The sequence below is a fragment of the Rhodotorula graminis genome (assembly GCF_001329695.1).
Source record: "Rhodotorula graminis WP1 unplaced genomic scaffold RHOBAscaffold_8, whole genome shotgun sequence".
Taxonomy (NCBI): Eukaryota; Fungi; Basidiomycota; class Microbotryomycetes; order Sporidiobolales; family Sporidiobolaceae; genus Rhodotorula; species Rhodotorula graminis.
The window spans coordinates 1,113,188-1,139,616 of record NW_017264935.1 but is presented as its reverse complement, the minus strand read 5'-3'; the positions used below and the strand labels follow the sequence as shown (position 1 = coordinate 1,139,616).

Sequence of the window (26,429 nt, the reverse complement as noted above, 5' to 3'; positions counted from 1 at the left end):
CGTGGGGCAGGTCTGCTAGCTTGCAGGAGCTCTGAGTACTGTGTACAGTGGCTCTGTCCTCTCAAACGCGCTCCTGCGGCGGTGTCGAGGGCGGCAGCTCCATCGCCGCCTCCCCGCTCTTCTCTCGACGTGCGGAGGCCGACTTTACAGAACGAGCGTATGCTTCTTCTCGATCAAAGATGTCGCCGACTCGACTCGCGTGGCCTGCTTCTGTGCGACACTGATCTCTCGGCCATGCGCCCGTCGGCAGAACCCTCGCGAGCGAGGTCGGCCCTTTCGTCGGCACGAGACAAAGCGTCCGAGAACAGCTCTTTCGGGTCAAGCGTCTCTCGCTCCGCAGGGCCAGGGCCGTCGAGACGCGAGGGCGAGCACCGCCGCTCGAAAGCGCCGGCGCGAGAACGAGCTGAGCCGTCGAGCCGCCTCTCTCGCTCAAGGCGAGGCACGGAATTTTGTCGCGCGACGACGAGGGGAATGTTTGGCCATGTTGCACGCCGGCCGCGTCGGCCGGTCCACCGTGAGCTCCCTCGCTCAAGCGGCGCTCGCGGGCCGTGTCTGCTGGTCGTGCTTGGGGCTCGGTCGACGTGCGGGAAGGTTGGCGAGGCGAGTGCGGCTCGTTCGGCGCGAGCACGGCGGCAAGGGGCGAGGGCAACGCGGCTGCAAGTCGGGGACGGTCGGCAGGTGACGAGGGGCGAAGAAGGAGGTTATGTTGACGCGTTGAAGCGAGTCGAGGTCGAGGTTGGCCAAGGTCGGCGAGAAGGTCGACGAGGAGAAGGAGGTCGAGGGAGGAAGGCGGATGATGAGGCGGAGGTGGGTCGAGAGCGTCGGGATCGTCGACAGGGGCGACCCGGCGAGGTTGTAGGTGTCTGCAGAGGGGGGAGAGCGCGTCAAGGTTCGTCTCGGGCAGTCGACGACGAGGCCAAGGAGAGGAGGAAGAAGCCGAGGTGCTCACCGTCTTTTGCTCGCTCGATCGCGTTCAGGCCACTCGCACCATCGAGGACGTCGAAGAGGACTGAGAGGGGGAGAGCAAGGTCAGAGGCAACTCGAGGGAAAGTCGGGGTAGCCGAGAGGCAAGAAGGAAGAAAGTTCGAGCGAAGGAGGCCGACTGCGGTGCGGGCGCGAAGCGCTACACGGCGCGCACTCTTGCGCCGTTACTCGAGGTGCTCGACGAGGCGCAGAGCTGGAGCGGGCGAGGACGACGTCGTCGGCGGCGGAACGTGTGACGGCGAGAGGCGAAAGTCGAGTTGACGAGGCTCGGGCGATCGAGCTACTGCGCCAAGCGCTTCGAGGCGGCAGGCTGGAGCAGACGGCGACCGATTTCGAGGTAGAAGAGCCTGCAGGGAGGGGCCATGACGGGCGAGTGAGCTCGACGAGGACGAGAAGAGAGCGAGAGAGAATCGGCCGAGCGCACCTCGAGGGACCAAGGCGCCAACGCCGCAAGTGGGCGCCGTCGTGACGGTCGTGGAAGAGCGTGAGCGAGCTGGCGCAAAGCCGGCGCGCAGAGTCGTGCGGGTCGGGCCGTCGGGCGTTCTCGACCGGCCGGTCGGTCGAGGTGGACGAGGACAGGCGGCGGTACAGCGCCGACGAGTTTGGGCGCTTGAAGAAGACGACGCGGGTGCCGAATATGCGGTCGTGTAGGTCTTGCAGGTAGAGCCGACGGCGTGACGAGGCCGGCCGGTTGGCGGAAGGGTTGCCGCAGAACAGGTGCTGCCGCCAAGGTCGTGTCGACGGTAGAAGCAGTCCATCGAGTGACCGTGACAGTCGACGTGATAATGCTGCGCGTGTACGCGTGCAGGATGTCAGCTGGGGAATTACGAGCAGGATGAGAGAGGGGCAGGGAGCGGGCGGGCTCACCGAGCGATTCGACGAGGTGCGACCGCCACGCCCACACTCGCGCCGGCTCGAGACGTTGATGAGGTGTCGCAAGATGCTGCGAGGCTGCGCAGGCCCGGTGCTGTCGCGACATCGACGAGGACGAGTTGGCCGCCGAGGAACGAGGACGACCGAAAGCGTTTGACGACGGCTTGCGCGGGGGTCAGTCGAGAGATCTGGAGGTCGAGGTGACGTTGGGCGGGTATCGGTGCCGATAGGGGGCTGCGTTGGGGAGCTGGTCGTTGAAGCAGATGAGGTCGATGACGAGGAGCGAGGGTGCCGAGGTGCGCTCTTGTGGGGCCGACAGGGCGTCTACGGGGTGGATGAGGATCAGCCAGGACTCTTGAGTGACCGCACGTGAGCCCCAAGGCGTGTGCGAGGGCGGGCGGGCGGTGGTTGAGGACGTGCGGGGGAAGGGGAGGAGTGGGCGAGGCGGTCGCGACGCACCGGGGCCGATCTTGCTGAGCCTGCGGGTGTGTCGAGCGGCGTGTGCAGGACATGGGCGGCTGCGAGCTCGTCCAGTCTGAGCGAGAGCTGGCCCCTCGTCCTCGTCGTCCACAGGTCGCGGCCGAGGTCGGCTCTCTCGCTCTCTGCCATCTCACTCGTCGGCTCTGAGCGCAAGCTGCCCAGTCTGCCGCAGTGCTGGGGCGTGTGACAAACCGCCCAAGGAACCCGGACTCGCGCGTTGTGGTCACCGCGGGCTCGCTCCTCGCTCAACCTCTTCGTCCTCGGTCCGTTCCTCTCTCGCTCGCTCTCGAGACGTCGAACGCGGCTACACGGCGCGCGAGGTGACCTGGATCGATGCGCACAGCGCTACGCCCCGCCTCTCCGTCACACGTTCTGGCGTCGTCGGACGACGAGCGAGCGTCGAAGAGCACCCGTAGCTGCGACTGTAACGACGAGACTCTTTCAGTCCCAAGCACGCGCACGAGCACGAGCGAGAGTCAGGCGAGAGAGGACTCCTTTGAGAGAGCAGCCCTGGCTCGTCGGCGAGTCGCTAGCCCTCGAGTTTGACTCGTTCGAGCCTGCTCGCTTGGGCTCAGCCGAGAGCTGTCGCGCGGACCGCAGAGCCCGAGGCAAGCCGAACGGCCCCGACACGATGCACGAGCGACGAGGCCCTGCACCTCAGTCCAGGAGGAGGGCCGAAAGGAGCCTGGGTGCGCCGAGCGAGTGTGGACGTCGCGCGCGACGAGGGACCGCAAGAGTCAGGCGACGATGGCAGATGTGCCCGACGAGTGTCGCAGGCCATGCTCGAGTGCGCAGGAGGTCGCAGCGGAGCCTGCAGGGAGCCGAGCCTGCCGTCGCGAGGCGAGCTGCGCGATGGCAGCTTCGTGGTCGCAGACGAGCAAGCGCATTGAGCGTGTCGAGGGCCACGTCAAGGCGACGAGGCACAGGGAGAGAGCGCAGAGACGTCTGCCCGAGAGCTGAGTACTGAAGCCGAGGCCAGCCTCTCGAGAGAACTCGGCGGCGGGACTGAATTGCGGTCGAGGACGGATGACGAGAAGCACAACAGGCACGGCGGGACGAAGGCAGAGATGGGGAGAGGTGGACGATCAGGAGAGGGAGGTGATGGCCTTGGGATCTGCAGGGGCGGGAAGGCGAGGTCATCGAGGAGGAAGAGCCGAGAGGGAAAGAGAGCGAGGGCGCACCTATCGGGAAGCCGTTGGCGTCGACGCCTGCGTCCAGCGGATCAAGGTTCGTGTCAGTGTCCTGCGACGAGTGGGGCCATACTGTTGGGGAGAGCGAGGGAGGAGAACCGGGAGCTCACCGTTCTTGCGGAAGATGCGGGTCGTGTGGATGGCCCTCGCCTCGTCAAAGCCGACGTTCTCGCGCTCCATGATGCGGCGGATGTCGGTGAGGGTGCGCTCGTCGAGGCCGGCGCGCGAGTCGCCGCCGAGGTTGGCCGACAGGTCAAAGTGCGAGGTCGAGAAGCCTGTGGGCCGGCGAGGGGAGAGGTGAGTCCGGGTCACGGGAGGAGAGAGGGGGGCAAGACAAGGAGGCACACCTTGCTCTGCGGCGTCCTCGAAGGTGGTCAAGGGGGCGTAGTAGCGCAGGCGGGACGAGACGGAGCGTGGGAGGCGGTCGACGTAGAGGTGGCGGTAGTGCCAGGCGACGAACGCGGCGAGGAGGACGACGCCGAGGAGCGGGAGCGAGTAGTGGAGCGAGTACATGGCGCCTGGGTCGAGGTCGGCAGTGCGAGCGAGGTGGGGAGGCCGGCGAGGTGGAGGGCTGGGCGGAGGAGGAGAGGGGGAGCGAGACGACCGCCGCGGATGGCTGTTCGAGGCGGGTGCGGGTCCTGAGGCGTGTGAGGTGCCAGTCGAAGTGTCGCGTGCACTCGGTCGATGCGAGAGCGAGAGGTGCCGACAACGAGCTGATGAAGATGGAGAGCTCGCTCGCCTCGCGCTTGCTCACCTCGACCACCACCAGCCATGGCAGCGACTGTGCACCCGGTACAGGTCATTGCCACCACGGGCACCCACCTCGTCGCTGCGAGCGACCGCCAGCTGTCCGTGTTCGATGCCGCGTCCGTCCTCTCCCTCCTCCTCCTCCTCGCCTCGACTTTCCTGCCCAGGCTCACCTCGCTCCCTGATCTACAGCACGAATGCGCTCGTTGCCACCAAGGCCCACCACACGGCCCTCGTCCGCCTGATCACCCCCTGCGTCGACCCGGCCACCGGCACCGCCTACCTCGTCTCGACCGGCGAGGACAAGCAGCTCGTCGTCTCGACCCTCCCCTCGCTCGACCTCGTCAGCTCCCGAGAGCTCCCAAAGCGCGCAAACGCCCTCGACATCGCCCCGAACGGCGACGTCGTCGTCGGTGACAAGTTTGGAGACGTCTACATGTCCGTCCCTCCCTCTCTCTCTCTCCCTCGTCGACGACACGCTCTGACTCTTGCCCCGCCGCGCCACAGCTTCCCGCTCCACGCGCCCGTCATCCCCGAGGGCACCAAGCCCGAGGACGTGCCCAAGCCGCAACCCGTCCTCGGCCACGTCTCGATGCTCAACACGATGGCCCTCATCCCCGCCGACCCGGCGCACGGCATCCCTCGCGACTGGATCGCGACCGGCGACCGCGACGAGCATGTGCGCATCTCGCGCTACCCGGCCGGGCACGTCATCGAGAAGTTTGGCTGGGGCAGCAAGGCGTGCGTCTCGCTTTCGCACCCTCTCTCGTTCGCCCGCCGTGACTGACTCGCCTCGCCGTTCCCGCAGCTTCGTCTCGGCGCTCCTGTACCTCCCCGCACCGGCCTCGTCCTCGACCACGTCCACCGACGAGCCGCCGTACCTCGTCTCGGGCGGCGCCGACTCGACCCTCCAGGTGTTCGAGCTCCCGTCGGCCAAGCTCGTCGCGCGCTTCCCCGTGCACGACCTCGTCTTCCCGTACCTCGCCGTCGGGCCCGAGGCGCCGATCCCGATCCCGTCTGGGCGCAAGAAGAGCAAGACCGGGCCCAAGGGCAAGGGCAAGCTCGCCGACGCGGCCTCGGCGGCGACGACCGAGACCGAGGAGGGCACGCCTGCAGCCGAGGACGGCGAGCAGGATCAGGGGCAGGAGCAGGACGCAGTGGGCGGTGCCGGCGCAGGGCGCGAGTTGACCAAGGGCCTCGCCGTCGTCAAGCTCGTGTCGGTCGGCGCGTCGCGCGCAGACGGCGGCGTCGTCGTCCTCGCCGCGGGCTCGACCGCCCTCCTCTACATCCCCTTCTCGCTCCTCCTCCCTTACCCGTCCACCACCGCCGACCCCGCCACGGCCCCGACGCCGAGCCTCCTCCCCTTTGCGCACCCGATCCTCGACTTTGCGCCGTCGCCCGTCCCCTCGGTCGCCGGCTCGCTCGCCGAGTTCCTCGTCTCGCTCGACACGACGCGGCCCGTCGCGACGCCGACCGCGACCCCGATCGTGCGCGCCGCCCTGTCGAGCGCCGGCCAGCTCTCGGCGGTCCCGAGCCTCGCGACCGACGCCGTCGCGCTCCTGCAGGCGTGCAGCGCCTCGAGCGCCACCGCCGGTGCCGCGGGCGCCAAGGCGCACAACAACGTCGCGAGCGTCGCGAGCCTGTACCCGGCGCTGCAGCTCCTGCACCACCCGGGCGACGAGGAGTTTGCGGCGCCCGCCCCGGCGACCGACGACTTGCCCGCCGACGCGCACGCGCTCGCGCAGGCGGGCGTCGGCGACGGCAAGCCCAAGGGCGGGCGCGGCATCAAGCGCGCGCTGCCGAGCTCGTTTGGCGAGGGCCAGGGCGGCGACGGCGGCGCGGGTGCGGGTGCGGCGGCGGCGGGCTTGCACGACAAGTTCAAGGTGGGCAAGCGGGCGATCGGGCGCGCCGAGACGCTCAAGCGGTACGAGGAGGCCAAGGAAAAGCTGCGCGCGCAGCCGGGCGGCGAGGGCCTCACCGAGGGCGAGAAGGCGGCCGTGCGCGAGATGGAGGACGAGGCTGCCCAGGCGAGCAAGGACGGCGGGGCGCAGGTCGAGGGCGCCATGGTCGCGTAGCGCGCTCGCTCTCGCAGTCATGGAATGGAGAAGGAGAGCTGCGATACACTGTGCATGGTGGCTACAACGAGAGAAAGAAAGCGCTCGTCCCCTCGAAACTTCTCGACGCCCTCCTGCCCTCCTCACGGGTCGCACCGCCCGTCGGCCCACCCGTCCCGCCACCTCTGCGGCACGTCGCCGCACTCGAACCTGTCCTTGCCCAACCGCTCGTTGACCTCGTTGTGGACGCCGCACAGCCAGCGCTCGAGCGCGTCGCGGCCCTTGTCGACCTCGGGCTCGGGCGGGTGCGTCGAGAGGTACGTCCCGAGGTGGTCGGCGCACGTGCCGCACGGGTACAGGGTCGGCAGGGCGCGCAGGAGGGACAGCATGGCGGATTTCTGGTGCGGCGAGGGCTGGGGAGGGAAGTAGGACGCCGTCGTGTGCAGGAAGGTCCACGTGTGGCGGCCGAGGCGCTCGACGTCGGGTGGGCAGTCGGCGGGGAGCACTGGCTCGGCGTACGTCGACGGTGCTGCTGCTGTTGCTGCTGCTGCTGCTGCGGACCCTGCGCCGCCCGCGAGAGCCGATGAGGCGGTGCTGCTGCCGCCGCCGCCGCTCGACGAGGACGAGCCCTGCTGCTGGGCCGCCGCCTTCTTATTGACGCCAGCAAAGCTGCGGAACGCCATGCATGGCTGCGCGCGAGGACGAGAGGCGTCGTCAGTGAGGGCTCGCCGACACAGATGAGGTGAGCCGGCGAGGCTGGGGGAGCGAGGGCGCACCTTGCAGGGCTTGCCGTCGGGGCCGAGGATGACGCCTGGTGCGAGCTGCTGCGTGTCGGGAGTTGTCGACATGATGAGCGGTGTGTGGGGGACGAGCGAGGCGACCAAGTCGAGGCCGAGGAAGCCTGCCGACCAAGTCGGAGGCGTCGCTCTCGTCGGGCTCTCTTGCAGTCGCACAGGCAGTGACCGATCTCTACAGGCTCTGCGAATTGGCTACGGCCACCGAGAGGGGCCGGCGAGGCAAGGAAGAGGCCCTCTCGCTGGCGAAAGCTCTCGCGGACGACGGACGGCGACGACAGAGAGGCGGAACGAGACTGCATTGCGCAAGAACGACAAAGGAGTGTCCCTCGCCTGTATCACTCCTGCAAGGCAGCCCTGTCTTTCGAGAGGCACATGCGCCGAGGAGCCTTTGCAGGCAGAGGCCCGACCGCCGGGGCGTCCGGCTAAGGAAACGCTGGTGACGGCCGAGGTCGGGTGCACCGGTCTCCCCGCTCACCAGGCCTTGCCGCGGCGTAGGTTAAGCGCCTTGGGCAAGGCAGTAAGGCGGGGGTCGAAGGGAAGAGGGGAGGTCGAGGTCGAGGGGCGAGGTCGAAGGCGACGAGCTCGGGCTCAGCCGATGAGCAGCGGGTGTAGGTGCACGAGGGTGCGGTAGTAGAGGTCTGTGTGTCGCGAGAGGCTTTGGTCAGTGCGCTGCTCGGTGAACACGGGTCGTGGAGGTGCTTGTTGGCCCAACTCTCACGAGAGAGGAGGGCCGCTCGTCGAGGTTCAGAAGAGACCGGTTGCCCGGCAAGGTAGCGAGGTTTTTTCTCCAGGCGTCCACCAGCCCGCTGCGGACCCACCCGTCGGCGCCCTCCTCCGAGGAGATGGACGACGACGAGCGGCAACGCAAAGGCCAGGGGCCAGTAAAGCCAAATGCACTCGAGGTCATCAGGATGACGAGGGGGGGAGGGGAGGGAGGAACGAGGGACGCACCTGTCAAGGCATGGTAGCGGTGCTGTGCTGGTTGGGAGCAAGCGAGTTCGAGGCGGTGGGAAAAGCTTCGAGGAGGGATGCGGCGATGGCGAGTGGTGGGGCGAGGGCGAGGTCGGGTGCGAGGTCGAGGTGAGGTGCGGGTGGTCGAGGTGAGGCTCGAGGTGAAAGAAAAGCGCGAGCTGGTGTGGTGGGAGAAGGAGAGAGGAGAGGACGAGAGAGGACGACGAGCCAACCTTGTGCGCCACCTTCTCCCGCCTCCCCTCAACCTCGTCGCTCGTCTCGTCGCTCTCCTCCCTCACCTCCCTCACCGCTCCTTGCGACCGACACGCAGCCATGCCGTCCCGCCCACCACCACCGGCACCCATTCCAGGCCTCCCCCAGCTCAAGTTCACCACCTTTGCCGTCCGTCCCCCTCTCTCCCTCCCTCTCGTCCTCCCCCGCTGACCCCACTTGGTGTCGCGCAGCCTGTCGGCTTCCTCAAGTCCGTCCCGCTCTCGCCTGGCGTCCCTTCCGCGTCCACCACTGACCCCTACAAACCACAGCGGCAAGAACGTCTCGTCGTCGTTCGCAAAGGCCGACTCGCAGTCGTGGTACGCTCGCCGACCCGCCGATCAAGAACGCGACCGCCTCCACGACGCAAAGCGCCGTCGACTCGTCGGCGACGAGGGCGACCCAGAGCCGACCGCGACCGTGCTCGTCACCGCTCCCGAGGGCGCCGCGAGGCCGCCCAGGGTCAAGCCCGTCGAGGTGCGCTCTCTCTCTCTCTCCCTTCCTCGACGCGCACGCCTCCGAGACTGACTCGAGTCGAGCACCCGCAGGACGAGTCTGTCGCCGCCGACCCGCTGTCGCGCACCCTCGTCATCCACCCGGGCTCGCGCTGGCTCCGCATCGGCCTCGCCTCGTCCCTCGCGCCCGTCGCCGTCCCCAACGTCATCGCCCGCAAGCTGCGCGGCACCGTCCCGGGCAGGGCCTCGACCAAGGGCAAGGAGCGCGCGACCGACGACGGCCAGGCTCCTGCGCCCACTGCCGCCGCCGTCGCCGCACCCGAACCAGCTGCGCCGACCCCGACGGCCGCGCTCGCCGGCGCACCGCTCCCGCCGCTGCCCTCGGCCGACGGCGACACGACCATGGCGGGTCCCGCCGACGACAACGACGACGACGAGGGCTGGGACTCGTCGTCGTCGTCCTCGTCGCGCAAGCGCCGCACGGCGGCCGGCGCCAACGGCGGCGGCGCGCCGGTCGACGGCCTGTCGGCCAAGATCCAGTCGATCCGGGGCGACCTGCGCGCTCGCATGCGCGCGTACAAGCTGCGCGGCCAGGGCAACGGCAACTCGCAGGCGGCGACCTACAACGCGACCGTCGTCCCGCAGCGCATGGAGGAGGACTTTGAGGGCGACATCGAGTGGACCACGGCCGAGGACGAGGTGCACGTCGGCAACAAGGTGCGTCCTGCGCCTCTCCCTGTCTCTCTCCTTTCAAGCCGGGCACTGACTCTCGCTCGAGCACGTGCGCAGGCGGTTCGGATCCCGGACGCCGAGGCGGCGGGGTACGACCTGCGGTGGCCGTTCCAGCACGGCAAGTTCAACACGGCGCCGTACGACTCGCCCCAAGAGCTCCTCGGCGACGTCGAGGCCATCTACACGGGCGTCCTGCGCGACGAGCTCGACATTGCCGTCGAGGAGTTCAAGGTGCGCTTCGCTCCCCCTCTCTCTTTGCCTCTCTACCTCGACGAGCGGGCCCTGACTCTCTCACGCGCGCACGCAGGACTATGGCGTTATCCTCCTCATCCCGGACCTGTACGACGAGGTGTACGTGCGCGAAATGACCGACCTCCTCGTGCGCACCATGGGCTTCAAGCAGATCTGCCTCATCCAGGTGCGCCCTCGTCTCCCTTCCTCGTTCTCGAGGAGCTCCTCAACACGCACATGGTACTGATGAGCTTGCCCGTACGCGTGCAGGAGAGCGTCGGCGCGACGTTCGGCGCCGGCTACTCGTCGGCGTGCGTGATCGACATCGGCTCGCTCACCTCGACCATCACCTGCGTCGAGGAGGGCCTCGTCCTTCCCGAGACTCGGTCCGTCCCTATTTCTCGACCCCTTGTCCTTTCCTCGCTCGAGCCTGACCCCTGTCGACCCGCAGGATGGTCCTCGACTTTGGCGGCGACGACATCACGCGGTTCCTCATGACGCTCCTGCAGCGCCTCAGCTTCCCGTACAAGGACATCGACCTCGCCAAGTGGCACGACTGGATCGTCGTCGAGGAGCTCAAGGAGCGGCTCGTCGTCCTGAGCGAGGTGCGCCGCTCAGTCCTCTCCTCGTCTCGATTTCCGAAACTCGACCTGACTTGAGCGCTTTCGCAGGGCGACATTGGGCTCAACCTGTACGACTTTTACGTGCGGCACCCGGGCAAGTTGACGCAGAAGTACTCTATGCGCGTGTACGACGACTGCATCCTCGCGCCCTACGTGCGTCCCTCGTCCCTCTCTCTCCCTCCTCGGCGCGATCGGCCTGACCTCCTGCGCTCCCCCTGCAGGCCCTCTTTGCGCCTCGCGTCATCGACTTTGACGCCAAGCGCACGGCGATCAACGAGCTGTGGAGCAAGGACGTCGACGACAACGTCGAGATCGGCGCCGCCGACGTGACGAACGCCATGCGTGCCTCGGTCCGCCACCTCCTCGTCCCGCCCACGCCGGTCGCCGCTCCTGGTGGCAGCGGCGCGGGCACGCCGGCCGTCGAGGAGCCGCAGCAGCAGGTCGCTGCCGTCGTCGGCGGCGGCGCGCTCCCGCCTATTCCTCCTGCCGCCGGCGCACCCGCACCTGCACCCGCCTCGAGCTTTGCCGGCTCGCCCGCACCCGAGACGGCGGGTGGCACGCCCAAGCCGCTCGCACCTCCTGCGCCCGCCGCCGCTGCTGCCGCCGCCGCCTCGCCCGCACCGCCTCCTCCCCCTCCTCCCGCCGCCGCCGTCGACGTCGCGCGCGAGTCGTCCAAGCTGCCGCTCGACGTCGCCATCGTCGAGTCGCTCCTCGCGGCCGGCCCAGCCGAGGAGCGCCTCAAGAAGGTGGCCGCCAACCTGCTCATCGTCGGCGGCACGGGCGGCATCCACAACGTCGGGTTCGCCGTCCAGTCGCGCGTCGCGCCGGCGCTCGCCGTCCGTGCACCCGTCATCAAAGAGTGCGCGTACGTGCCGTGCCCGAAGGAGATCGAGCCCGAGAACTTGGCGTGGAAGGGCGTCGGGGCGCTCGGCAGGCTCGAGGGCGCCCAGGAGATGTGGATCCGCCGCGAGGAGTGGGAGGCGCTCGGCATGAGGGCCGTGCGCGAGCGCGCTTTCTACTGGGCATGACGAGCGACCGCAATGCAGCAGGCTCCCGTTTCTGTCTCGTTCACGGCACGAGCCTCTCGAGAGCGCCTCCTCGAGAGCGTCGACTTGTCGCGCTCGCTCTCTCGGTTCGCGACGGGGCTCGGCTCGTGCAGAATATAGACTTGATGATTGCGACAGAAATACGGAAAGGAGAGCGACAGGGGACGACGTGTATAAGAGAGAGGGACGAGAGAGAGGAAGGGCAACGAGCTACAGGGGACGAAAAGGGTACGGCGGGTGACGGAGAGTGAAATTAGAGAGAGGAGGAATCGTCTAGAGGAGGCAGGCTAGTCCTGCTTGGCCCACGCAAAGGCGCCGAGGCGCTCACGCAGTGCGTGCGCCTCGTGGCCGGCTCGGACGTACTCCGGGTTGAGGAACGCGTTCGAGCCGCCGTCGCACCCAAAGTCCTCCTCGTCGCTGTCGTCGTCCATGGCCTCGACGCCGTCGTCGCCGTTGACCGACTCGACGGGCGACGACGAGAGCGACTCGAGCTTGAGCGAGTTGAGGTCGAAGAAGGGCGACAGGGGCGACGCGACGGCGCTCCCGGTCGACGACGACGCCGTCGACGCGGCGAGCGACGCGGTCGACGTGAAGCTCGACATGGACGACGAGGCCGTCGAGAAGGTGGGCGACGCGAGGGACGGCGTCAGGGTGAGCTTTGGCGGCGAGTTGCGGCGGCTCGCGAGGTTGTTGGGCGACGCCGACGGGTCGAGGAGCGTGAACGTGCCCATCGGGCCCTCGAACGACGGCGTGCGCATGCGCTGCTCCTTGCCCGGGCTCGTCGGCGCCGTGCGGCGGCTGCCGAGAAGGAACGGCGAGTCGTCGTGGGCGCGGTCGCCGAACATGGACGAGTTCGCCTCGGCGCTCAGGGCGCTCGGCCCGCCGCCCAGCGAGAAGCCGAGGCCGAGCCCCGTCGGCTCGCTCGACGTGACGCTCGCGGCGTCAAACGAAGGCGCGCGAGCCGGCGCCGCCGTCGTGACCTTGGCCTTCTTCTTCTTGGGGCTCGAGCTCGCGCTCGACGACGACGGGAACGCGTCGACGACGGGCGACGTGAACGCGCTCGCGAGTCCGGCGGCGCCGCCGTCGCGCTTGAGCGCCGAGGCGGCCGAGGGCACGTCGAGCGTGAGGCCGAGCGGGTTCTTGGGCGGCGACGCGAACGTGAACGCCTGCGAGCGCTTCTTGGACGATGCCGGCGGCGTCAAGAGGCCGGTCGACGGGGCGTGCGCCTTCTTGATCGGCGACGCGCCGAGGACCGTCGGCGGCTGAGGCGCGGCGGCCGACGGCGGCGGCCCGCACTGCGAGAACGACAGGTGGCGCGCGAGCGGGCGCCCGTGGAGCACGCTCGACTCGGACCCGGTGCGCGCCATGCCCGTCGACGAGGCGGCGACAGGCGGGGCCGACGCGGCGAGGATGCGCTCGGCGTCGAGCGTGTCGGCGGCGACGGGCTTGCGGCGCGACTTGGCCGGCTGTGACGGCGAGCCCGCGATCGACTGGAGCGAGTTGGTGCGCTGCATGCGGTACGACGGACGGGACGACGCCGAGCGGGCGAGAGGGATGCCGAGGGTGCCGAGCTGGGCCGAGGGAGGAATGCGCGAGGTCGTGGTGGAGGAAGGGGGAGGGACAACGATGCCGTCCTGCGAGGGCTGGCGCAACATGTTCGAGAGGCTGTGGCGGGCACGCAAGGTCAGTAGGAGGTCTTGAAGAAGAAAAGGGGAGGTGCGGAAGACGCACCGAGCGATGCTGTTCGTGTTGTGGACGTCGGGGAGGAAGTCCATGCTGTCCTGGCGGACGAGCGGCTGCCGACGCTTTGGCGTGGCGTCCGGGTCGGCCTGCTTGGGCGTGTCCTCGACGCGAGCTCCAGCTTGGCGCTCCTTGCCTGTATGGGAGAATCGGGTCAGTACGCCGCTGCGCGAGGAGGGGGAGAGCGTTCGAGGACGCACAGAGGGCGAGAATCTTGAGCCGGGTGCTCTTCAGGCTGTGGGGCCACTTCTTGCTGTCGACCTCGCCCGACGCCTGCTGCTCGACGTCCTGCGTGTCGGCGGCGCCGAGCGTAAAGCGCGCCCGGCGAGCGGCGGCGCGACCGCTGCCGCCGGCGGCGCGCAGGACGGCGCGCGCGACCATGTTGGTAAAGTTGGACGGCGGCGGGCCGTTGGCGGGGAAGGGCGCCTCGGTGAGGGCGTGCTTGGCGAGGCAGGCGTCGTAGACCTAGCGGCGAGGGAAAGGGTCAGGACTCGACTTGGGGCCAGGGCGGTCGAGTGAGAGAAAGGGGAGACGCACCCGGTGAACCTGCTCCTCCTCGTCGTGGGTCCACTCCTGCTCGTCCTCGTCGTCCTCGACGACCGAGCTCGACACGCTGCTCAGGCTCGAGTTGCGGCGGAGGAGGCTCTTGCGACCGGGGCCGGTGCCCGCCGACGGGTACAGGCTCGGCTGTGCGGCGCCGAGGGGCGGCGTCTGGAGACCGACGACGCCGGCACCGGGCGCCGGGAAGTACGAGTCCCAGAAGTGGGCGTTCTGCGGCGTGATGGGCGGGTGCGACGAGAGCGGGGACGAGGCGAGGGCCGGGGTGCTGGCGCCGCTGAGGGACGCGCGCAGGCTCGGTCGCCGAGAGACCGAGAGGGACAGTGCTGGTCGCTCGCTCATGGCTGCTGCTGCTGCTGCTGGGCGAGGTGTGGTCGAGGCGCGTCGAGGTGTGTGATGGGGCCGGGGGAAAGGGTGGGAAGAGCGCGGGGCGAGCTGCGAGTTGGCGGTGCGGTGCGGTGTGTTGCTGCAGAGGGCTCTGGCGCGTCTAGCGAGTGCAGTCTATGTTGCGTCGGTGTGGTGGTGGTGAGAGGGGGAGGGGGGAGCCGAACGACCGAGCCGCTCGAGAGCAACGCGCTTCGACGCGCCAAGTTGCGGCCGTTGGGTGCATGCGATCAGAGATCCTCGGTTGCCGGCCGAGGATAAAGCTTGGGTAGCCTCGCTTGCGATCGTACGAAGAACGACGAGCCCGCACGCCGCCCAGCTGACCTCACTCGCAAGTTGCAACCCGCTCCCTTCGCTCGCTCGCCGTGGGCACGAGCGCGCAGTCGGGTTGCGCCTCGCGTCGGCTGCGCACGGCCGTCGCACCCGCTCGAGCGAGGCGACGAGCAAGCACAGCTGCAGAACGCTCGCAAGCCGAGAGCCGGAAAGCGCTCGGCCGTCGCACTTCGAGCCGTGACGCCGAGCACTCGACTTGGGAAGGCCGAGCGAAAGCGCCTGCCTCGCAGCGCAGCTCGCTCGAACGCGCTCTCAGATGCCATCGAGCGCCTTGTCATGAGAGCTGTCCATTGCTCAAGCTACACGGGTCCTCTCGTCGGTCCTCAACTGCGTACCGCGCCGGCTCGCTCAGACCGCCTCCCCGTTCCTCGCTCGCTCGCCCCGGCCCTCCCTGTGGCCCTTGTCCCACGCTGTCGCACGCGCTCGAGCACGTCCTGAACCTCCTGTTGTCCGGCGGCGCGTGCTTCTGCCAGATGCAGGGCGTCTTTGCCGCGCTGAGGAGGGCGCTCGCCGACCTCGTCGTGCTCGAGTTCAGCGTCGAGTTGAAGCAGGGCGAGCGCGAGGCGGTGTCGGTCAAGATCATGGCGCGTAGGCCCTGGAGCACGTAGCGAGGCGGGCGTGCGTGCATCGGTGAGCTTGTTGTGCCGAGCGAGCGAGAGAGCCCTCGAACGACCAGACCTCGAGAGCGGAGCAAACCGAGGACCGGAGCCGGCAGCGCTGCCAGCGGGATCGACAGCCGAGCAAGCTCGTGTGGGCCCGAGCGAGAGGAAAGCCGAGGGCGCAGCGAGTGCGGACGACCCGCTCGCGCTGGGCGGTCGGCGGTGCAGGATGGCTGGCTCCCTCTCTCTCGAGAGGACGACAACGAGGACGTGCGTAGTATTGACAGCATCATGACGACAGGGTACAGCACAGCTGTCGACGGCGAAAGAGTCAGACGCGTCGGCGAGAGAACGAGGAGAGAGAGGAGGAAGGCGCACCGAACGGACACGGCGAGAAGGCGTCACGAGAAGTCGAGGAGGAGGCCGGCGAGAACCTTCTCGAGGTGCTTGGTCTGTGTGCGGTATCCAATTCAGATCGGGTCACGGAGGAGAGGCTCGAGGCGGGACGCACCTCGAGCAAGCCGGGGGGAGCGAGGCGGTCGACGGGCCCGTTGTTGATGCGCTCGCGCTCTGCGACCTCTGCGGCACGGTGTATGGCCTCGGTCGCAAAGAGGCGCAGGTACTCTGCCGAGAGCTGGACGGCGGCGGTGCTCACTGTCGACGCGTCGGGTTGGGTGAGCTGGCGCGGTGGGGTCGAGAGGGAAGAGAATGGGGACGGACCGCGGGTGCTGGGCTCGGTGACGAGCTTGAAGACCTCCTTGACGGTGGCCTGTGTGGGTGCGAGGCGTCAGAGCGAGGCCGGGTGTGGGGAGGGAGCGATGAGGAGGGGGAGTGAGGACGCGCCTGCTTGAATTGCGGGTGGTCCGAGTCTTGGTGGTCGCCGTCCATGGGTGGATTGTGCGCCTCGACCGCTCAGCCGGGACAGCAGGGGGGCGAGGGAGTCGAGAGCGAGGCGGTGCACCTTGCCATCAGCACGGACAGGAGGAGTCGCCTCGCCCCTCCTCCCACACTCACTCCTGCTCGAGCCATGGCTGGCCAGGACCCAAAGTCGAGACCCAAGAACCACAAGGCCAAGCGCACAAAGCAGCCCAAAGCCTCGGACCGCGTCGCCATCGACCTCCTCCAGCAGCAGGTCGACTCATTCGAGGTCCGTCCTCTCCCGCTCTCTGGCCCGCGAAGCCCGTCAGGCTAGTCCTCGAGCACCACAGCGAGCTCACCCTGGCCTCACCCACACAGGCGTCCGACGATGTGCAAGAGTTCGGCCAGCTCCCGCTCTCGTCCCAGACGCTCGCCGGCCTCACGTCGGCCTACTACTCGCGCATGACCGACATCCAGCAGCGCTCGCTCCCTCTGTCCCTCAAGGGCAAGGACGTCCTCGGCGCAGCCCGCACCGGCAGCGGCAAGACGCTCGCCTTCCTCATCCCCGTCCTCGAGGTCCTCCTTCGCAAGCGCTGGGGCCCGCAGGACGGCCTCGGCGCACTCGTCATCAGTCCGACCCGCGAGCTGGTGCGTCTGACGCTCCTCTTTCTGCCCTCACCCTCGAGCCACGCAACCTCGCCTACTGACTCTCCCCTCCTCTTGCAACCCGCAGGCCGTCCAGATCTTCGAGGTCTTGCGCAAGATCGGCCACCAGCATCAGTTCTCGGCCGGCCTCGTCATCGGAGGCAAGAACCTCAAGGACGAGCAGGACCGCCTGTCGCGCATGAACATCCTCGTCGCGACCCCGGGCCGGCTCCTCCAGCACATGGACCAGACGCTCGGCTTCGAGTGCGACCACCTCCAGCTCCTCGGTGCGCACCACTTCCTCTTTCTCTCGAACTCGTCACGGCGAGCGCACGAGACTGACACAAGGCCCGCACCCGACAGTTCTCGACGAGGCGGACCGCATCCTCGACATGGGCTTCTCGGCGTCGCTCAACGCCATCATCGCCAACCTGCCGCGCTCGCGCCAGACGCTCCTGTTCTCCGCGACCCAGACCAAGTCGGTCAAGGACCTCGCACGCCTGTCGCTCAAGGACCCCGAGTTTGTCGCCGTGCGCGAGTCGGGCCCGGGCGGCAGCAAGGGCAAGGGCAAGGCCGAGAACGGCGACGGCGACGGCCACGACGACGACGAGGGCGTTGAAGAAGTGCCCAAAAACCTCGAGCAGCACTACATGGTCGTCGACCTCCCCGCCAAGCTCGACCTCCTGTGGAGCTTCATCAAGACGCACCTGTTCACCAAGACGATCGTCTTCCTGTCGTCGGGCAAGCAGGTCCGGTTCGTGTACGAGAACTTTCGCCACATGCGGCCCGGTGTGCCCCTCATGCACATGCACGGCAAGCAGAAGCAGATGCAGCGCCTCGAGATCTACCAGCGCTTCCTCACGTCCAAGCACGCCGTCCTGTTCGCGACCGACGTCGCCGCACGTGGGCTCGACTTTCCCGCCATCGACTGGGTCGTCCAGCTCGACGCGCCCGAGGACGTCGAGACGTACATCCACCGCGTCGGGCGCACGGCGCGGTACCAGGCCAAGGGCAAGGCGCTCCTGTTCCTGCTCCCGAGCGAGGAGGAAGGGTTCGTCAAGCGCCTCGAGCACAAGAAGCTCGACGTCAACAAAATCAAGGCCAACGACAAGAAGAAGCAGAGCATCCGCAGCCAGCTCCAGAGCGCCGCGTTCCAGTTCCCCGAGATCAAGTTCCTCGCTCAACGCGTGCGTCCTCCTCCATCTTTCCCTCCTTCTTTCTCTTCCCCCTCACGACGGCACTGACTCCCTCTCGATCGGCGACAGGCCTTCATCTCGTACGTCCGGTCGATCCACCTCCAGAAGGACAAGTCGGTCTTCAAGCTCGACGCGCTCCCGCTCGACGAGTACGCCGCGTCGCTCGGACTCGCCGGCGCGCCCAAGATCAAGTTCGGCACCAAGCAGGAGGCGAGCGACAAGAAGAACCAGGCGCGCGTCGTCGAGGAGCTGAGGAGGGAGATCGAGGTCAAGGGCGCAGAGGAGGACGAGAGCGACGAGGACGAGGGCGAGAGCGGCGACGACGACGACGACGAGCCGGTCGCGGGACCGTCGGGCTCGAGGAGCGACGACGACGAGGACAAGGTGCGTCGCTGCTCGGTTTCTCCCTCTCTCTCTCTCTCTCCCGCTCCCTCGACTTCGACCGACTGACCTTTGCCTCCCCTCGCTCACAGGACGACAAGGTGAAGACCAAGTACGACCGCATGTTCGCGCGCAAGTCGCAAACAGTGCTCTCGGACCACTACACCAAGCTCATCGACCACGGTTCGGACGACGACCGCGAGGGCGAGGGCGAGGGCGTCAAGGGCGAGTCGAGCCTCGTCGGCGCGGCGGCACCGGCACCAGGCGGCGACGACGACGACTTTATCACGCTCAAGCGCGTCGACCACACGCTCGACGAGGCCTCGCTCCCGTCGTCGTCGTTCATCTCGAAGCGCAAGCTCAAGATGGGTCAGTCGAAGAAGGCCATGCTGTCGACCAAGGGCAACCCGTCCAAGCTCGTGTTTGACGACGACGGCGAGGGCCACGCCATCTACGAGCTCGGCGACGAGAGCGACTTCAAGGCGCTCGGCGACGCAGAGCAGCAGCGGCGCGCGTTCGTCGAGCGCGAGGGCGGCAAGCTCAAGGAGCAGGACGTGCTCGACAAGGAGCGGCAGCGCGAGGCGAGGAGGGACAAGAAGCGCAAGCGCAAGGACATTGAGCGTCAGGTGCGTCGCCGTCTTTCCCCTTGTTCCTTCCCTGTTCCTCCCCTTCCTCTGCCCCTCCTTTCTTTCTCGCGCAATCTCTCGCGAACGCGCACTAACTCGCTCCCCCTCGTACCCCCCTCGCAGGCCAACGGCGCTCCTCTCCTCGGCGCCGAGCTCTCGGGCGAGGACGAGATTGTGCACCCATCCTTCTCGGACGTCGAGCTCGCCTCGGCTTCGTCCGACGACGACCGCTACGACGACGACGGCGACGACGTGCCCGACGAGCCGGCGGCGCGCGCACCGGTCCCGCTCAAGAAGAACTCGCGCAGGGCTCGGTTCGAGGACGACGACGGGGAGGGGGACGAGGAGGGCGACGGTGGGCGGTCGGCCAAGAAGGCCAAGGTGGACCTCGAGGCGCTCGCGTTGCAGGCACTCGGGCGGAGGTAGATGCGGCGCTGTGCGCGAGGGGATGTGCAACGAGCCGTTCGCTGTTCGACCCTTTGAGCTCTCTCATCTCCCTCGCCGGCTCTCTTTCCTGTCGCTCTGGCTCTCTTTCCTCTCGGTCATGCGCACAGGATTCGAGAGTGCTCGATAAGGCGAGTGAACCTCGAACGTCTCAACGTTTCAGCCCGGCAAGTAACGCTCGAGCCGCCTGTGCATCCCTGCGCGGCGAGACCGCCCCACCATTCGAGCCGGGGCCGGCGAGCTCCGCTTCTGCCGAGACTGGCTGTGGGGCGGGTGCGGGTGCGGGCGGGGCGGGAGCTGGTGCGGGCGGCGGAGGAGGAGGAGGACCGGGTCGGCGAGGAGGCGCGCTCGAGGAGGGTGTCGGCATGGGTTGGGCAGCTCTGCAAAAGGTCGAGGTGAGTCAGTCGCACTGGCAGAGTGAGACGGCGTCGAGAGGAAAGAGGAGGACGCACCCCTGCTCCGCCTGTGCCCGCACGATCCGCTCCCTCCTCTCGCGCACCTCGCGCACCCACCGCCCGAGGAGGAACCCGACCTTGCCACCCTCGCCCTCGCCGCCGTCGACGACGTCTCGCTTGGCGGCGAGCACCTCGTCGCTGACCTCGCGCGGCGTGAGCTCGCGTACCGAGACGCCGTCCTGCGGCGCGAACCGGATACGGAAGACGGGCCACTCGCCCGAGGTGGCGGCACCGGGCGAGCGTGAGCGCAGGTCGGCCTCGGCGGCGAGGGTCGACGGGTGCGACGCGACGGTCGAGTGCAAGAAGGCGAGAAGGTCCCGGGCCGAGGCGAGGCATGCGGCCGGGGTCCAGGCGTGCGGCTTGCCGCGAACGCTGCGCGAATCGACGTCGTCAGTAGGTCGATCACGCTCGGCGAGAAGGAGGAGAAGATAAAGAGGAGGAATGGGGACGCACAGACGAGGGAGCTCGAGCGTGTTGAAGCTCTGCAGGGCAGTGAGCTGGCCCTGACGCGTGCGGAACCCGACGGTGACGGTCGGTACGCCGAGAAGGACTGCGCAACGTCGACGAGAAGAGTCAGTACGGGGTCGAGAAGAAGGAGGAAGGAGAGCGAGAGGACGCACAGGACTGGACGTAGTGCTTGAGGAGCTTCTGCCTGCTCGAGGGGGGAAAAGGCGAGTCAGTCAGGGATTTGCCGAGAGGTCAGGAAGCACGCAGGCGCACCGCTCAAAGTTGACCTCGTCGCGCTGGCTCTGGATCGCGATGTTGGTCTTGAGCTCGACAAAGTCGGCCGTCGAGATCCTGCTCGGGTCGGCTCCGAGCCGGACGCAGTCGACCTCGCCGCCGACGATGGTGCGGAACCCGCCGAGGTTGGTCTTGACGACGCTGCACCACTGGACGTTGGTGTTGGGGACGGCAAAGGCGGCGGGCGGGTCGGTCGACGGCGTGGTGCAGTACGACTCGAACGAGTAGCCGTAGTAGGACGGCAGGGCGTTGCTCGACTCGGACGCCGACTTGGCGGCGAGCTTGGCGGGCGGGTTCGACTCCTCGAGGTAGAGGCAGCCCTGCGTGCGCGAGAGGCGAGTCAGAAAGGCGCTTCGAGAGGGAAGGGAAAGGAGAAGTGGACGCACGTCGACGACCATGGCGTTCATCTCCCAGCCGTCGCCTCGACGTCCACTCGCGACGTTGTCGACCTCGTAGACGGCGAGCATGAGCTTGGTCATCATGCCGCGCCACGTGATGACCGAGATCTTGCCGAGAAGCTCGTCGGCGGCCGTCGACGGCTGCTTCGAAGCCCAGGTCGACAAGCTGTGCGCAAATGCCCGCGCAAGGACCGTCAGGGTCCCGCATTCGGGTCGAGACAGACGGACCATGGACAAACGAGGACGCACCAGTCGAGCAAGGCGTCCAAGCCCTCGTCGACGCTGCCGTCCCTCCAGACCGCGCTCTCGAACCCGACGTTGAGGTCGCTGCCGAGCCTCGGCTCGTGGTAGTAGGCGAGGGCGTCGTCCTTGCGGTCGTCGTCGAGGAGGAGCTCGCGCGCGGGCGAGTAGGAGAAGGACGCGAGGTGGAAGGGCTGCTGGAACTGGGGGAGGGCGGTCGAGGCGCCGAGGTAGTGCGCTGGCGGGTGGACGGCGTGCGAGGCGCAGGGAGGATGAGGTGCGGTTGCTGGAAGAGGTGCAGACTGCGCAGACGAGGCGGTGTCGACGAGGGGTGGGTGGTCGACGGCAGGCGGTGGGGGCGGCGAGCGTGGGTGCATGCCGGTAGGTGGCGGCGAGACGCGAGGGCGCTTGCGAGGTGGCTCAGCCATGGACGACGGCGAGCTTGGCGAGTCTGGCGGTCGACGCGAGGCTGCGGCACGGCGCAAGTGCGGTCAGTGGGCGACGAGGAGGAGGTCCGGCCTCTCGCTGTGACAGAGAGACAGGGACGCACCGTTACTGCTCTAGGGAGCGTCGCAGACACTGCTGGAGAGATTGCTGCGCTACGGCTGGTGCTCGAGGCTCGGCAAGGTCTGCGACGAGTTGGCGAGGGCAAGGCGGACGGGGCAACAACGAGGAGCGGTCGCCAGGGGAAGCGGCGCGTCTTGGATAGCTCAGAGGAGAGCTGAGAGTAGCTCTGGACTGGCCAGACTGGCGCACAGCGAGGTGAGTGAGAGTGCGGCGCCGACGACGCGGCCGTCCTCATCTCCCTCGAGCCTTGGCTCCTCTCCACTCTCGCCCTCAGCGCCAAACTGCGCAAAGAGCAGCCAGTCTGCCGCCATGGTCAGAGCACCAGAGCCTGACAAGATTCCCGTGCGTCCCCGCTCTCTCCTTGACCTCGCCCTCCTCGCTCAACAACAACCCGCTCGGCCGCACACAGATCAACTCGCCCCACGACCTCAGCGTCGAGGTCGACGCCCTCGTCACCGCCCTACAGCTCGTCGAGACCGAGGACACATGGGAGAAGATCAACCGCGCCGTCAAGCGCTTCCAGGCCGCAGTCCGAGGCGGCGCCTGCCGCTTTACCGACGACTTTGTCCACCACCTGCGCGACCCGCGCGTCGTAAAGGGCCTCGTCCGCTCCCTCGTCACCGAGCGCACCGCCCTCAGCGGCACCGCCCTCGAGCTCGTCGCGTCGTGCACCCGCCTCGGCCACCACTTTGCCGCCCTCGTGTCGCTCTACGTCCCGACCCTCCTGCGCCTCTTTGCCCGCCCCAACAAGGTCTACGTCACCAGGTCGGCCTCGTGCGTCGCGAGCATCATCCGCAACACGCGCATCGCCGACGTCGTCCGCCTCATCGCCCTCGAGTGGCGCAACGAGCCGGGCAAGAGCGCCACCTTCCGCGAGCAGGCGGCCGCCGCCCTCGCCATCGCCCTCGGCGCAGACGGCGACACGCTCGGCGTCGACAAGGACGGCCTCGAGCGCCGCATCGACGACCTCGAGTGGCTCATCAAGACGGGCGCGACGGGCAGGGAGGCGACCGTCCGCTCCGAGATGAAGAAGTGCTGGGAGGTCTACAAGCGCGAGTGGCCAGACCGGGTCGCCTCGTGCGTCCTCTTTCCTCTCCTCTCTGTTACCTTACCGCCGTCCTGACCCACCTCATCTCCTCGCAGGTTCACCGCGCCCATGACGCCGACGATCCGCAAGTACCTCAAGGTGACCGACGCCATGCCGGGCGCGACCTCGCACGGCGCCGTCTCGCGCCCACCACCCCGCAAGCCTGCGCCTGCGCTCGGCGCCTCGGCCGGCCCCGCCTCGCACCACGCCCCGACCCGGCCAACCGCGCCCGCCCTCTCCAAGTCGCACGGCCCGCCCTCGATGGCCGCGTCGCACGGACCATCCCGCTCGACCGTGTCGCACTCGACGAGCGCCGCCGCACCGCGCTCGCACGCCCTCGCCGCCTCGACCGCGACCTCGACCTCGACCGCCGACTCGCTCGGGCACGGCCCGGCGCCCTCGCTGCGCGCCGCGCGCGTCGACCACTCGCGCTCGGCGAGCGCGTCGACCATGCCCTCGACGTCGCGGTCGACCTCGCGCTGCGACGAGCGCGACCCGCTCGCGGCGTCGACGAGCTCGGCCCGCTCGGGCGCAGCCGTTGTTGGCGCGCCCGCACGCTCGGGCTTCAAGCCTACGGCGCCGGGCGCGTCCGCAGCGACGGCGACGGCGGGCGCGACGGCGGGCGCGGGCAAGTCGGGCCAGCTCGGCGGCGCATCGCGGCCAGCCATTCGCTCGGTGCCGTCCACGTCGTCGACGACGAGCGCGGCGGTCGAGCCTCGCAAGGCGCGCAGGGTTGCGCCGCCCGTCGCCGCCCCGTCGGCTGCGGCAGAGCCTGCCGCTGCCTCTGCGCCGACCGCGCGAGCGCAGACGCTCGCTCGCTCGACCGGGCCGGGCGGCACCTCGGCGGCGCCGCTCGCCGGCTCGACGACGGCGACGCAGCACAAGCCCTTCCGCCCCAAGCTCAACGCGTCCGTCGCGGCCGCTGCCACGCCCCTCGCGACGAGCGCCAAGCCCCGCCCCGCTCGCGCGCCGGCGCCTCCTCCTCCCGCCGTCCCGACCAGCTCGGCCCTCTCCGCCTCGACCTCGACTTCCGCACCCGCACCTGCACCGGCACCCACCGCAGCACCTCTCGCCGCACCTCGCCCACCGCGCGCAGCCGCAGCCGCGACCGCCGGCACGGCCTCGTCGCGCGCGGCCGCCGCCGGCGCCGCCCGCACGGCTCCGAGCGCAGCGACGCTCGCGTCCCGGGAGCGCCGTGCCGCGCGCGAGGCGGCGAGGGCGGCGGGGGCCGACGAGGAGTCTGTCAAGGCCGAGGCTGCTGCCGCCGCCGCGGAGGAGGAGAAGGACAAGGAGGAGCGGCGCCGCGCGAGGGAGCACGAGCGCGAGGAGGAGGAGCGGCAGCGTGTGCGGGCCGAGGAGGCGAGCCGCGTTGCCGTCGAGCGCGAGGAGCGCGAGCGGGCCGAGCGGGAGCAGGAGCGCGCGAGGGCCGTACCGCTCCCGCTCGAGGAGGACGTCCAGGAGGCAGCCGAGGAGCGGCTCGCAGCGGCGCCGATCGAGGTCGCGCAGCGCGCGCAGGACGTGGAGGACGTCGTCGCCGCCGCCGCCGCCGAGATGGACGTCGAGGAGGAGCGCGGCATGCACAGCGAGATGGTGCTCGCCGAGTCGCAGGCGACCGACGCCGGCGACGTGGGCGCTCCCGACGTCTCGCCCGACGTCGAGCAGTCGGAGCCCATCGTCGAGCGCGCTGTCGAGCAGGTCGAGCGCGCCGACACGCCGGCGCAGCAAGCCGTCGATGTCGAGTCGTCCGTCGTCGAGGACGAGGAGCCTGCGTCGCTGCTCAACATCATCGAGGCCGAGCCTGCCGATGACTCGCTTGTCGTCGAGGGTGCGCCGGCGCCGGATGAGGTCGCGCACGAGGACGAGCTGTCGTCGCCGGTCGTCGCCGTCGCCCAGGACGACGAGCCCGCTCACGTCGGCAGCCCGCCGGCGCTCGTCGCTGTCGTGCCGTCTCACGACAGCGTCGACGATGCAGCCGCAGCGGACGAGCACTCGGCGGCTCGTCCCGCAGTCGAGCAGTCACCCGTGTCGGCGCCATCGCCCGTCCGCGCTCGCGCCCCGTCGTACGACGCGCTCCCGCCGTCGCCGCTCCTTGCGAGCGCCTCGGTCCAGCACAACGACGAGGTGAGCGAGAACGAGGTCAGCTCGGCCCTCGGCAACAGCGCCGAGTCGCCGTCGTCCCGCCACGCTCGCACGCCCTCATCCGCGAGCGCCCGCACGCCTCGGCCCGACGCCACGCAGCCTGCGCTCGTGCCCGCCTTTGCGACCGACTCGGCACCTCGCACGCCCTTCCTCGCCTCTTCTCCCGCCCCAACCTCGACCCCTGCACCCGTCACCCGCCCTGCGCTCCCTCCCACGCCCGCGACCGCCACCCCTGCCCGCCCCTCGGTCCGCTTCCCGGCCTCGACCCTCCAGTACTCGCCCGAGCCGTGGCAGACGGCGTCCATCATGCTCGACACGCCGCCGAGGCTCGACGACCTGCCCGGCGTCGTTCGGCTTCCAGGCGCACGAGTCGCGCTGCCTGGCGTCGCCCCGCCGGTCGCCGAGCACGAGGAGAGCGACGACGGCGACGATGTCGGCGAGGACGCTGTGCTCCCGGCGTCGCCGCTCGCTCGCAAGGTCGCGTCGCCGTCGCCGGCGCCGAGGTCCGAGCGCCCGCAGGCCGTCTTCCTCGACGACTACCAGCCGGCGTCGCCGCACGACGACGTCGACACGACGTTCGAGGCGGACGAGTCGCTCGACAGCGTCGACGCCGACGCGTCGGAGGAGGAGAAGCAGGAGGAGGACGGCGGCGACGAAACTTCGCTCGCCGGTACCGAGCGCGCCGCCGAGCCGTCCCCGGCCGCGTCCAGCGACGCCCGCAGCGCGAGCTACGAGTCGTCGCGCCTGTACTTCATCCCGCTCCACGACGCGAGCGCGTTCGACGACACGGTGCGCACGCGCTCGCCGTCGCCGGCCGCCGAGGACGATGGCGAGACCGAGTACGACGACAGCAGCGTCGACGAGGCGCAGGCGTCGGCCGAGACGACGCGCATGGGTCGTTCGCCTGAGCGCGGCGTTGCCGAGGAGCCGGTTGAGGAGGTCGCCGCCTCGACGAGCAGCAGCACCGCCATCGCGACCACCGGCGCCGAGGCCGAGGCCGAGGACCCCTTCCGCGCCTCGCCCGCCTCTCCCGACAACTCGTCGACGACGCAAGACTTCTCCTTCTTCGGCGCACCCGTCTCGAGCACGCCCTCGTCGCGCTCGGGCGCCCTCGCCGCCCCGAACCCGTGGGACATGTCGCTCCTCGGCGACGAGAGCGCGTGCTTCGAGCTCGAGCGCACCCAGCTGCGGTTCCACGACGAGACCGAGTCGGAGCACGAGGCGTCGTCGATGGCGGGCACGGCGCTCGCGCTCGCCGACGTCGAGGTCGACGTCGAGCCACGTGGCGCCGTGAGGAGCGCGACGCCGCCGGGCGTGCTGCAGCGGTCGCTCCGCAACCGAGTCGTCACGGTCGACCTGCAGACGCCCGCCGCAGCCAGCAAGCCGCTCACGCGCAGCACGCGCTCGGCGGCGAGGGGCGTCCTCGGCGAGCTGCAGTACTGAGTCGAGCGCTCCCTTCCTTTCCTTCCCTTCCTTCTTCGCCTTTCGTTCTCTCCTCCTGTAGTTTGCCCCTCCCTATTTGCGCTTCGCTTCTATGCTGTTCTTGACCGTCCTGGCGAGCCGTCCTGCGAGAGGAGCGAGCGCGAGCGAGAGAGCTTTCCTCGC

At 69.1% G+C, this 26,429-nt stretch overlaps 10 protein-coding genes across 10 annotated transcripts; 4 read left to right on the top strand and 6 right to left on the bottom strand.

Moving 5' to 3' along the window:
- Positions 1-528: 528 nt before the first annotated feature.
- Positions 529-2,466, bottom strand: RHOBADRAFT_54341 (uncharacterized protein; the record flags this gene model as incomplete). Its single annotated transcript, XM_018417261.1, has 7 exons — positions 529-863; positions 950-1,009; positions 1,312-1,331; positions 1,409-1,704; positions 2,063-2,181; positions 2,317-2,336; positions 2,429-2,466. The coding sequence occupies 7 exons, from the start codon at positions 2,464-2,466 to the stop codon at positions 529-531; spliced, it is 888 nt and encodes a 295-aa protein (XP_018270584.1).
- An 865-nt stretch (positions 2,467-3,331) lies between these two features.
- Positions 3,332-4,040, bottom strand: RHOBADRAFT_54340 (uncharacterized protein; the record flags this gene model as incomplete). The annotated part of the gene is made up of 4 exons (XM_018417260.1): positions 3,332-3,451; positions 3,519-3,545; positions 3,638-3,802; positions 3,875-4,040. 4 exons carry the CDS (start codon positions 4,038-4,040, stop codon positions 3,423-3,425), a joined length of 387 nt encoding a protein of 128 aa, XP_018270583.1. The 3' UTR covers positions 3,332-3,422.
- A 258-nt stretch (positions 4,041-4,298) lies between these two features.
- Positions 4,299-6,349, top strand: RHOBADRAFT_54339 (uncharacterized protein; the record flags this gene model as incomplete). Its single annotated transcript, XM_018417259.1, has 4 exons — positions 4,299-4,393; positions 4,467-4,712; positions 4,782-5,015; positions 5,083-6,349. 4 exons carry the CDS (start codon positions 4,299-4,301, stop codon positions 6,347-6,349), a joined length of 1,842 nt encoding a protein of 613 aa, XP_018270582.1.
- A 122-nt stretch (positions 6,350-6,471) lies between these two features.
- RHOBADRAFT_54338 (uncharacterized protein) lies at positions 6,472-7,176 on the bottom strand (the record flags this gene model as incomplete). The annotated part of the gene is made up of 2 exons (XM_018417258.1): positions 6,472-7,017; positions 7,105-7,176. The coding sequence occupies 2 exons, from the start codon at positions 7,174-7,176 to the stop codon at positions 6,472-6,474; spliced, it is 618 nt and encodes a 205-aa protein (XP_018270581.1).
- A 1,745-nt stretch (positions 7,177-8,921) lies between these two features.
- On the top strand, positions 8,922-11,415 carry RHOBADRAFT_15770 (uncharacterized protein; the record flags this gene model as incomplete). Its single annotated transcript, XM_018412275.1, has 8 exons — positions 8,922-9,110; positions 9,276-9,506; positions 9,591-9,764; positions 9,841-9,951; positions 10,035-10,150; positions 10,216-10,369; positions 10,436-10,540; positions 10,609-11,415. Coding segments are annotated over 8 exons (1,887 nt in total), but the record flags the coding sequence as incomplete, so codon positions are not given.
- Positions 11,416-11,540: 125 nt separating this feature from the next.
- On the bottom strand, positions 11,541-14,073 carry RHOBADRAFT_54336 (uncharacterized protein; the record flags this gene model as incomplete). Its single annotated transcript, XM_018417257.1, has 4 exons — positions 11,541-13,098; positions 13,165-13,309; positions 13,374-13,638; positions 13,711-14,073. The coding sequence occupies 4 exons, from the start codon at positions 14,071-14,073 to the stop codon at positions 11,721-11,723; spliced, it is 2,151 nt and encodes a 716-aa protein (XP_018270579.1). The 3' UTR covers positions 11,541-11,720.
- Positions 14,074-15,448: 1,375 nt separating this feature from the next.
- RHOBADRAFT_45018 (uncharacterized protein) lies at positions 15,449-15,935 on the bottom strand (the record flags this gene model as incomplete). The annotated part of the gene is made up of 4 exons (XM_018414529.1): positions 15,449-15,499; positions 15,559-15,701; positions 15,802-15,816; positions 15,887-15,935. 4 exons carry the CDS (start codon positions 15,933-15,935, stop codon positions 15,449-15,451), a joined length of 258 nt encoding a protein of 85 aa, XP_018270578.1.
- A 139-nt stretch (positions 15,936-16,074) lies between these two features.
- RHOBADRAFT_48636 (uncharacterized protein) lies at positions 16,075-19,235 on the top strand (the record flags this gene model as incomplete). Its single annotated transcript, XM_018415167.1, has 7 exons — positions 16,075-16,194; positions 16,284-16,553; positions 16,639-16,837; positions 16,914-17,737; positions 17,816-18,130; positions 18,220-18,753; positions 18,877-19,235. The coding sequence occupies 7 exons, from the start codon at positions 16,075-16,077 to the stop codon at positions 19,177-19,179; spliced, it is 2,565 nt and encodes an 854-aa protein (XP_018270577.1). The 3' UTR covers positions 19,180-19,235.
- A 113-nt stretch (positions 19,236-19,348) lies between these two features.
- RHOBADRAFT_45016 (uncharacterized protein) lies at positions 19,349-21,459 on the bottom strand (the record flags this gene model as incomplete). Its single annotated transcript, XM_018414528.1, has 7 exons — positions 19,349-19,577; positions 19,650-20,024; positions 20,106-20,202; positions 20,273-20,304; positions 20,373-20,713; positions 20,780-20,957; positions 21,041-21,459. The coding sequence occupies 7 exons, from the start codon at positions 21,457-21,459 to the stop codon at positions 19,349-19,351; spliced, it is 1,671 nt and encodes a 556-aa protein (XP_018270576.1).
- Positions 21,460-21,907: 448 nt separating this feature from the next.
- Positions 21,908-26,267, top strand: RHOBADRAFT_45015 (uncharacterized protein; the record flags this gene model as incomplete). The annotated part of the gene is made up of 3 exons (XM_018414527.1): positions 21,908-21,940; positions 22,008-22,675; positions 22,742-26,267. The coding sequence occupies 3 exons, from the start codon at positions 21,908-21,910 to the stop codon at positions 26,265-26,267; spliced, it is 4,227 nt and encodes a 1,408-aa protein (XP_018270575.1).
- Positions 26,268-26,429: the final 162 nt, after the last annotated feature.